We start from the raw sequence: 11,279 nt of genomic DNA, 5'->3' as shown, positions 1-11,279 counted from the left end.
AACGTCAGCTTTCCTGCTCCTCTGATGCTGCCTGGCCTGCTGTGTTCCTCCAGCTCCACACCTTGTTATCTCAGGCTCCAGCATCGGCAGTTCCTACTACGTCTAAGAGATAACAAAGTTGCCTTGGCAAGTTGTTCCATGATGTTGCAGTTTAAAGTCTCCCAGAGTGCTCTCTTTAGCCACCGGGAGATTGATGCCAATTCCCTGAGATGTTTGGTCATTTCGGGACAGTTGACGAACCCTCCAAACTCCAAAAGTTCACAAAGTGAACTAACATCTCCCCATCTCAGTCCTAAAGCACCGGCCCTACCCTATCAAGCTCCAGTCAGACCCATGCATGCCTCAGTCATGTTTCCTCACGTTCTTCTAAAACCCTGGCGAATATCAGCCCCAATTTACTTGGCCATTCAACACAGGACAACCCTCTCGGGCTCAGTGTTAGCAGATGTCAGCTCAGGGTCGGTTTTGCCAGGGTATACAGAGTGTGTTCTCTCCATGAGCCCAAGGGAGGTTTCTCGTACTCTCTGCCCAAACTCACCCATCCACTGTGTTCCTATGGCACCCCATTCACTGGATTCTCCCATGAACCACAGACAGAGGACTGCAAGGACCTCCGTGCAGTGGCGCCAAGTCTGAAGATCAGCCATACACGTGAACAAGCTCTGGTCATCTATTGCTGCTCCTATCATTTGCCGCAAATTGGCAGTCTAGCCTGGAGGTCATGGTGGATGGTGAGGGAGTGCAGTCGGTGCTCACTGAGCATGCCCTAAACTATTGCTGCCCAGCGCCCAAGATGGGAGTCTGGAGGAGCAAGCAGCAAACTGGAGTTTCATTCTGAATCTGGAAATTGAACCTAGGCATGTCGTAGCAGTCAATCTAGTAAACTCTAGCTATACCTTCTCCAAGACAAGTAGACCTTTCCACAAAGATAGAGAGCAAATCTGCACACTGCTCTAGATGGGACTTTGTAATAGCCTAGAGGAGGCAGCGACCCAGTGGTATCATCACTCGACTGTTAATCCAGAGATCCAAGTAATGTACTGGGGACCCAGGTTTGAATCCCACCACAGTATTTGGCGGAATTTGAATTCAATAAAAATCTGGAATTAAGAGTCTAATGATGACCATGAATTCGTTGCTGATTGAAAAACCCATTTTGAAACTGCCGTCCTTACCTGGTCTGGCTCACATTTGACTCCAGACCTGCAGCAGTATGGTTGACACTTATCTGCCCTCTGGGCAATTAGGGATGGATAATAAATGTTGGCCTTCTGAATGAATAACAAAAAAATTGTAATGAGGCTTCATTATTTTGTATTCCAACCCTCTTGCAATAAAGGCCAACATATCATTTGCCTCCCTAATTGCTTATTGGACCTGTGTGCTAACTTTCTGCATACCTTGTACACGGCCAGCTCTCTGAACATCAACATTTTACAACTTAGCCATCGTTTTTAAAAAATACTCTGCATTTCAAATCTCTGGGTTTGTTATCAACTCTAATAATCTGCACACGCCTGTTTCCACACTGACCTGTAGGTAATCTTCACTTGAGCACCAGGTTCATCTCTCTCCCAGATTAAAGCGACCTTGTCTGGAGAGGTGTGGACATGGCGGTCTATGCAGTTCACTGTTTGTGCGAAATCACAAAGGAAAGGATTAATCCTTGTCAGAACAAGTACCTGATCGTTTTGCAGGCGGCACTTAACAGGAAGGTGAAGTGGAAAGAAAAGGAGCCAATCGATGTTATGATCCCAGCTGATGGCAATAGTGGACAGGTCAAATTCCACAACAAAACTTGGCTTGATACCCTATAAGCTTTATTTTTGCAATTTGATTACCAGTCACTGAATATATTCGCAAGAGGCAGTCAATGTACTTTTAAGAAAATAACGTAAGTTTATTACACAAAATAATAAAAAACGCTATTTTTATGGCAATTTTGAAAGACCTTATCATAATCAGCAAACAAAACTACTCATTTTCCCAACAATATCCTTTGCAGACACTCAACCCCACATTGAGATATCACTCACATCTTCGCTTTGATATTTCTTACTGAGTTACAAAATAGGAGCAGACATGGACTATTTGGATCCTGGATGGATGAGGTTGCAAGTGGTGTCCATTCACCAGATGTGATTCCCTCCATCTGAAATTCTGAAGAAGGGTCGCTGGACTTGAAACGCTAACTCTGCTTTCTCTCCACAGACGCTGTCAGACCAGCTGAATCTCTCCAGCAATTTCTGTTCTTGTTTCAGATTTCTAGTATCCATAGTTCTTTATTGTATTTTAGTGATATTCTCAATTACTGCTTTTCCCGACACCCATGCATAGGCTGACTCAATCATTTTTCTCTGACTTTGATCATTTTGAGGCACTAAGAGGGCTTAAGATTGTTTTTAATAGCTCTGATGACTTTAAAATTCCAACAAACTAAAAGTTTTCCTTCTGTTATAATGGGCCTGCCCTTCTGAACTCGAGTTATGGGATCTCCCAAAGTACACAGTCAATTGTGAGGGAGAGGGTTGCAGAGAGGGTCAGTATAGTCACTGAATTAGCCATCCAGAGAACCAGGCTATAGGTCTGGGAACAGCTACCATCACAGTATCTGGTGGAATTTAAACTCAAATAATAAACTCAATAATTAAACGGTGAGTCTCAGTGACAACTATCACTTCTTGTATAAATCCACTTGATTCACTAATGTCCTTTGGGGAGGGAAATCTGCCATCCTTACCTGGTCTGACCTACAGACGTACAGTAATGTGGTTCTCTCTTAAATACACTCTGAAGTGGCCCCCAAAAGCCTCTCAGATCAAGGACAATTAGGGACAGGCAACAAATGCAGGCCTTTCCAGTAATGCCCACTCCCTATTAAAGAAAATGAGTCACACTGAAGCACAATTATGAACACCATGGAGATTACTGTGGTACTTGCAAATACTAAAAGCTGACAAGCAGAAATGAGGTGCACAACTGCAGTGAAGGAAGGACTGCGAACTGAGATGTTTTTAAATTCTGTTTCTCTCCTCACCATAAATTTTATTTTTGCAATGTGGTTACCAGTCACTGAATTTATTCACATGAGACAGTCATTGTACTTTTAAGAAAAGATCATAAGTTTATTGCACAAAAGAATAAAAAAAAGCTATTTTTACGACAATTTTGAAAGATCTTATCATAAACAGCAAACAAAACTAACCATTTTCCCAGCAATACCCTTTGCAGATACTCAATCACATTGAGATATCACTCACATCTTCACTCTTACTGAGCAGAAGTAGACCATTTAGATCCTCGATGGATGAGGCTGCAAGTGGTGCACCTTCAAAGATTTCCTGCACATTCACCAGACATGATTTCCTCCATCTGAAAGCTGTGGAGCATTTCTGGAAATTTCCGTCTTTCATGTCAGATTTGCAGCAGCTACAGCATTTTGCCTTTGGTACGAGGTTAATCACGACGGTTGAGGGAAAACAGATGATCCAGATTAGCAGTCACTCATCTTTGAGTAGCCCCTTGTGGTAGTTAACAGCAACAAGAAACAGTAAGACCTGGATTTAGCACCATGTCCAGAGGATGTCTCAAGAACGCAGTGCTCGCTCAGTACGGCACTGGGATACAAGCCTGGCCGGAGTTTCAAACTACGACGTTGTAATTCAGTGGACAAAGGAATTTATAATTCACAGATAAAACTGTACAATCAGACCATTTCTACCATATGAGCATTTACTCAGCTTAATCCCAGTGTCTAGCTTAATAAACCCTCCAAATAGATTACATCACCTTACAGGTGTACCACTTCTACAAATATAAGGGAATGAAAACCTATTTCTTTAAACAGTTAAATATGAATAGGGAAATATATTTTATCAGAGATAGTAAGAACTGCCGATGCTGGAGTAGAGATAACACTGTGTGGAGCTGGAGGAACACAGCAGGTTAGGCAGCATCAGAGGAGCACAAAAGTTGACGTTTTGGGTCGGGATCCTTCTTCAGATTTTACCAGGTAAGGTTACCAATGGAGTAGGGACTCTGAGTTACAAATATACAGATCATTGAAAGGTACATGTGAGGTCAAAGGATAGCAGGTATTTCTGAACACCACCACTTGCAAGTTCCTCTGTGAGCCACACACCATTGAGACTTGCAGTGGTTCAAGAAGGCAGCTTCTCACAAGAGGCAATTAGCAATGAGCAATAAATACCGACTCTAGAAATTGACAGCTTCTGTGGGGCAATGGTAGCAAACACCAATATTTGCTTCTTCCTCACTACCACCAGAGAACCTGGGCCAGTGGCACAAGGATATAGGGCAAGATGGTTTCTGATAGTTGTTAATATTCATCAATAGATTTAAAGGATTTGCAGAGGGTGGTTCAAGAGGTGAAATTCTGTACAGAAAGTCATTGCTGCAATAAAGTTTTTAAACTCTATTATAAGGGAATTAAGACTGCTGTTTGATAAATAGAAATATTAGCAGGATTGGGCTTGTACAGAAAGGCAGCAATCTAGAGAATCATAGAATGCCTACAGTGTGCTTATCAAGTTTGCATGGACCCTCCTAAGAGCATCCCACACAGACACCTTCCCTATTCCCCTAACCCCACATTCCCCATGGCAAATCACCCAGCCTGCACATCCCTGACACTATAGGCAGTTTAGCATAGCCAATCCACCTAACTTGCACATCCTTGGACTGTGGGAGGAAACTGGAGTGCCTGGCAGAAACCCAGAAGCTGGGATGAATGATTTGTTCCTGGTTTGTAAGTCTCTGTGATTCTGTGCTATGGTCTGATCAGATAATAGTGACTTTATCTTTGATTCTGTACTCCAGATTTTACTGTTGTATAGACAATAACCTGTCAGCACAGATTGTCAAAATCCCATGATGCTGGCTGTTATATCTGGGCATAAATGTGCAGTTAAATGTAGAAATACAAACTTGTCTAGTACTGTTGGATGTATCTTTGGGCAATCCTTGGAAAATCTTTAGACAACTTAAATTGCAATAGGGACATAGAGAGTAGATGGGGAAGTAGGTAATTCAGTCCCTGGAGCGTGCTCCTCTATGTAATAAGATCACACATGATCTACTTGCGTTGTGAATTCCACATTCTCATCTATCCCCAATTCTTTTTGATTCCACTGTCTAACGAGAATCTAACCCCACCTTCAAAATATTCAATGACTCCACTTTCCCCACACACACGCACACACACACGCACGCACACACGCACACACGCGTACACGCACACACACACATATGCACGCACGCGTGCACACACACACACGCACACACACACACGCGCACACACACGCGTATGCACGCACGCATGCACACATACACGCGCGCGCACACACGCGTGCATGCAATACATGCGCGTGCACACACGGACACACATGTGCACACACACACACACGCGCACACACACACACTAATCCAGGAAACCCTGAAATCCCCTAAAATGTCACACCTTGATACAGATTTGCAAAAGCAACGTGGGTGATATAAGAAAAGATGTTTTCGCTCAACAAATAAAGTATGTAGTACGCTGCCTGGACATGTGGTGGAGGCAGGCTCAATGTGGAGGCATTCAAGAGGGACACTGGATGATTGGATTAAAAGAAAAACCGCAAGCACTGCAGATGCTGGAAATCAGAAACAAAAACAGAAATTGCTGGAAGATCTCAGCAGGTCTGGCAGCATCAGTGGAGATAAATCAGAGTTAATGTTCCGGGTCGAGTGACCCTTTCTCAGAACTGAGGAGCAGAATCAGAGTTCTGAGGAAGGTCACTTGATCTGAAACATTAACTCTGATTACTCTCCATAGATGCTGCCCTACCTGCTGAGATTTTCCAGCAATTTCTATTTTTTTTGGATTGGATAAAAAGAATGTAAAGGCAGGATATTGGCACGAGGTGATGACGCTCACTTGAAGAGCCAGTGGTGGCATGATGGGGCCAGTGACCTCCTGCATCGTAAAATTTCTGTGATTCTCTCCATCAGCAGCGTGTGGAGGAACTGACCAAGACTATTACAGTCTACTGTTAGAACCTATTGATCCCGTGTCTTCCTAATTGATTGCTGTACCCACAAGCAGTGCATGCATGGCACAACCTGCTGCAGAAGTGGTAGAGGCTGGTACAATTACAACAGTTGAAAGACATTTGGGCAGGTACAAATAGGAAAGATTTAGAGGGATATGGGCCAAACACAGGCAAATGGGACCAGTTCAGCTTAGGAAACTTGGACAGTATGGTCGAGTTGGGCCAAAAGGCCTGTTTCTGTGCTATGTGACTCTATGACTCTATAAACTAACTTCCTGCCTTGCTTGTTCGAGTATATGCAAATCCGTTTCAACATCAACAGTTACAAGTTTTGCACTGTTTAAAAATGTTTTGAAGCTGTTGATAAGAATTTATCATTTAGCTGCCTCTTTATCTGTCGATCTACAGCCTGTGTGCAGACAAGGCACATTTGACCTTTTGAACCAAACTGTTTGTTTGAATAAATGAATTCAGAGGCAATAGATAACGGTTAAATCTACACTTCTACTATAGAGATCTCAAGCTGCTGGTTCAAACAGACACAACAGTCATTGGGAGCTGTTCGCTTGTGTGTATGAAATTTCACTCCAAATAGTGGGCAGGATGAAATCTCCTATACGGCTCCTCTTCTGGAAATGGGCAGAGCTGGAGTGAGGACGGTGATCAGTTACAAAAGCATTTCTGCGGGAAATTGAATGTGTGATTGTATTGGAAGTGTACCAGTCTCCTGGTGACTGCTTCTCCCTAGTATACCAATAACCAAAATCATAAACAGGATGAACAACAGATTGAGGATTCACCTCCTACCTTCCCCTGATATTAGAAAGCTTTGTACTAGTCCCTGGAGCTATGAAACCAATTCTAAGTGTATTCTTGCAATGCTGCACCAGAAGAGTTGAGGATCTGGGGCCAATATTCCTACACTTCAACCCCAAAACTAACCAGTAGCTGAAAATAAATTATTCCGATCACTAAATGCCTGAGTCATTGCAAGCAGTTAATGGGTGCAATTCAGCACATGAAACATATGAAAGGACTGCTTGTTAGAAGGGTTGTGTCGCGTGACTTCCAAATGCAATTGTCAGTTCATTCACTTCCCCGTTCTCATACAACATTGTGCTTATTTTGGACAGATAGGGTACAATGCCAGGCACAGGGGGCTGGTCCACTAGTGTTACACACTGCCCGAAACTCTACTTGCTGGTCGCTTCAGAGGAGAGTCGATTGGCAATTCAGTCACAGGTCAACCCTGCTGGTTTTCCACTGGACAAGTTCAGTTCAAATTGTCCCTGTTGGATTCATGCTCACGGCCACAGCATATTAACAACAACAATTTAGCTTTATAGAGCCCCTGTCTCACGATAAACCATAGTCAGAACTCACACGACACCAGGTTATAGTCCAACAGGTTTATTTTTAATCACAAGCTTTTGGAGCGCTGCTCCTTCAAAGGAGGATTTCAAATAAACCTGTTGGACTATAACTAGATGTAGCGTGACTTCTGACTTTGTCCACCCCAATCCAACACTGGCACTTTCACATCACAATAAAACATCCTATGGTGCTTTGCAGCAACATTTCACATTTGACAGAGACCTATTCAGGCCTAAATGTTGAGACAGAGGTGAAGTTTGAGGAGTGGCTGGAAGGAGGGAAGACAAATCCAGAACTAGAGAGTTTTGGGGTACTGGCAGCTGATGGCAGAGCTGGAGGAACACAGAGATCTCTTATAGGGTCAAATGTGATCTACTGCACAACCCTCGTCAGTTGGTATTTGAAGTGGTGCCCATTTGCTCAGTGAAGCTTTTTCTTTCAAATTTTAACACACAGACATTGGTGCTGATTCAATTTCTGAGAATGCTGATCGATCTGAATGGAGAGATTTTTATCAATTTGTAACATTCCTATCAAAGAAGAGGGGCTAACCACATCAGCCTCAGGCTCATTTAAATCCCCAGTTTTACTCAATCTTAAAAAAAAATCAGATAACCGAATTTCCATTTCATCTCCCTTTTTCACAGTGTCTTTCTGTTCCTGTCTAATTCTATGTGCCTGAGATCTAGTCACAATACAGTCAGGAAACAATCCAGGATATTGTTCATGTAGTTACTTCTATGACCACTAGTTGTTCCACCACCTTCAGTGAGGCCAGTATTTTTGAACCAGTGAGATCATTCACCAAGATAAGATCAGTTCCTTCCATAGGGACTTGTTGCACTACTAACTACAACTTCTCTGTTTACTATATCACTCCTTAACTAACCCCGTATAAGGGTACTGGTTTGTAACCTTGGTGTATATATCCAATTAATATTCCTACTTCATTATCCCCTGTGGAAGACAAATTATATCAGCACCTAGCATCAACAATTGACTTACTCCAGTGTCGCTCAAAATCTTTATTGGGTTTCTCCTCAATTAAAGAATCAGGAAAGAACTCACCCTTAAAACAAAATATTCAGAACCAGTGGTTTGACCTTCTTCATCAACAATCAAAAAACAATTTGCTTAACTGTCCAGAGACATCTCCCCCTTCCTAACAGATTCTGAGGAAACACATTCCATTTGTACTTAATTTTATTTTCATTTATTTGGTCATTTTGTCAGTTTAATGTTAGACAAAGATTTCAAATAATTCACTGTCACATTTTCTGCAACAGACAAAGCCATTTTGAAATTCCAAATGCTGCAACATACTTCATAATAACTTCCTTGTTTATGATCACTACCTCCATGTACTCATTTTTATAGTTTCTTAGATCATTCTTAAATACAACCAACCTCTATCCCTGACGAAATTCCACTTTGTTACCATCACAGTTGATGTTAATGCTGGACAAGGCAGATTCCAAAGAGAAACTTGGTTTGATAGAACCTAAGCTTTGTTTTTGAAACTTGTTTATGATGGTGGTCAGTCATTGAACATACGCACAAGAGGTTGCTAATGAACTTTTAACAGGAGAACATCAAGGTTCATTACACTCAAAAAGAACACAAAACCAAACTATTTTACTTGAAGAACTAAGTAAAATAGCCTTATATCAAATATCAGAAATAAAAACTTAACACTTTTTACTCTCAGCAACAATCTAACAGATACTCAGCCCTCATTAAAGTTCCCTCTTCAATTGGCACAGCTGAATCCGGTTTCTTTCCAGCAAACGTCTGCATTCACTTGATGCTATCTTCTTTAGGTAATGTTTCTTCCTGAGACTATTAAACAAATTGTCAACACAGCTCACTTATTTCGTAACATGTTCCTTTACCTAATGTCTTCAACAACCTTATAGAATCTCTTCCTTTCCAACATCTTAACATCTTCTGATACTTTACTCTTACTAACTTCTGAGACACCTGTAACATTTTTTTCTTCTACCCTGACTGTCTTGGAGACTGCTAAACTGTACTGCTGATGTTACAAGCCTCATTTTCTTTGAATGACCTGCTTCTCCCTGATGGAAACCTCATCACTACCCATGGACTAATCTAGATGGTTCTGTCTTTTTAAAATATCTTTTTTTCAGTCTCTACCTCCCTGTCTCATAGGACACCTTGTGCAACAATTTGGTTTTATTTCACTTCAACTTTTTACTCTTTGTTTTGTAAAACAGTGAGCTATTCACCTCAAGTTCTTTAAAGCCTCATTTAAATGCATGTAAACAACTTTCTAACCAATCCTGTAACTTTCAGATTTTTTTTAATATCTGAGTTATGGCAGCGGTACAGAGCTGCCTGTAAATTTAAAAAAAAACTAAATGGGAGTGAAACAGATAGATGGGAAAAGGGAGAGGGAGGCAAGCGGGAGGGGACAGTAAGAGGAAGGGGAGAGGGAGGATGAAAAGAGAACAGGAAATGAGGGTAAAGGAGAGAGTAGAGGAGGGAGGATGAATGGAAGAGGGATGAAAAGGAGTGGAGGAAGGAATGAAGATAGAGAGAGAGAGAATGTGTATACAGGGAGGAAAAGAAGAGGCAATGAGGACTGCAGCGGAATTATATAGAAGTGGAGTGGAGAAATGGCAGGGAAGAAGGGGGATTGAACTGGGGAGATGGAAAGGAAGTGGGGGGAGGGGAATTAAGGGGGATGTGGAAGGGGAAAATGGGGAAGTGAGGTGGAGGGTTAGTGATGGAGGGGGTGAGTAGAGAGGGTGGAGAGGAGGAGGGATAAGTGGAAGGGCAGAGGGGAGGAAGTGGAATGGCAGGGGAGTGGGGGGAGGTGGAAGGGGAAAGTTTAAGGGGGAGCAGTGGAAGTGGAAAGTTTGGTGAAGTGGGGGAAGGGGAAAGGTTGGGGGGGGGGGGGAGAGATGGAAGGGGAAAGTTTGGAGGTGGAGAGGTGGAAGGGGAAAGTCTAGGGAGAGAGAGGTGGAAGGGGAAAGTTTGGGGGAAGGGGCAATGTTGGGGGGGGGGGCAAGGGAGGGGGAAGTTTGGGGGGGGGGGGGGTCAGTGTCGGTGGGACCCACTCACCTGAGACATTGAGGCGCCCTCCCTGGAACCAGCGGATGATCCCTCGGCTCAGGTCGCAGTCGCTGACCGTGTGGAAGGGGCTGATCCAGGAGAGTCTGCCCCGGGCTAGGGCTCCCCAGAAGCTGTCGGGCTGTTTTACCGAGTGATCGCGGAGCCCCGTGTAATCCCTGACCCCAGGGAAAGCCGCCGCTTCGGGCATGTAGGCTGTGACATTGAAGGTGCAGCAAGTCCTGAGCCGGTGGGAGTTAGCAGCTCCCCGGGAAGGGAGCAGGAGCTTGAGGGCACACCAGCCAACTCTCAGCAGCTTCATACTGGAGAGAGGCAGTGAGAGCTCTCGCTATCCGGACCAAGTCTGCAAACACACACACACAGACCTGTTGATGTTTTCTGCAGATCCCAGTGTATGTGGGGGTGGGGGAAACTGAACCTTAACTCACATCTGCCTCTGAACTAACTGTTGGCCAGAACCCAGCAACATCTGCACTCAGTGTCAGAAACAGCCACAAGGTCCCAATTGTAAAAATATTATATATATATATATTTTACACAGCAGCAACAGGAGGATTTCACTATTACTGCCCATTCATGCTGGAAGCCAGCCTGCAGTTAACTCACTGGTCACACAAATTCAAGGCGATAGTTTCTATTATGAAGAGGGTGTTAGGCAGAATTTGTTTCCAATGGCCAGGATTAGGTGGGGTGGGGTGGGGGATATGTGATCAGAGAATCCAGATTGAAGGTGTTTGATAAGGGCCTACAGGAGAG

General features: G+C 43.4%; 1 protein-coding gene across 1 annotated transcript in view; it reads right to left on the bottom strand.

The window, feature by feature from the left end:
• Positions 1-10,824, bottom strand: part of LOC109917622 (acetyl-coenzyme A synthetase 2-like, mitochondrial) — a 72,363-nt gene extending 61,539 nt beyond the window's left edge. Inside the window, exons 1-2 of the mRNA XM_048600031.1 lie at positions 10,515-10,824; positions 1,534-1,630 (exon numbers count right to left, since the gene is read on the bottom strand). Of these exons, the coding sequence (XP_048455988.1) occupies positions 1,534-1,630; positions 10,515-10,824 (407 nt within the window). The remainder of the gene's footprint in view (positions 1-1,533; positions 1,631-10,514) is intronic.
• Between the last annotated feature and the right edge of the window lie 455 nt (positions 10,825-11,279).

This window comes from Rhincodon typus, chromosome 8 (genome assembly GCF_021869965.1).
Source record: "Rhincodon typus isolate 14 chromosome 8, sRhiTyp1.1, whole genome shotgun sequence".
Classification (NCBI taxonomy): Eukaryota; Metazoa; Chordata; class Chondrichthyes; order Orectolobiformes; family Rhincodontidae; genus Rhincodon; species Rhincodon typus.
Note: the sequence above shows the minus strand (reverse complement) of the source record. Positions and strands in the feature narration are given on the sequence as shown.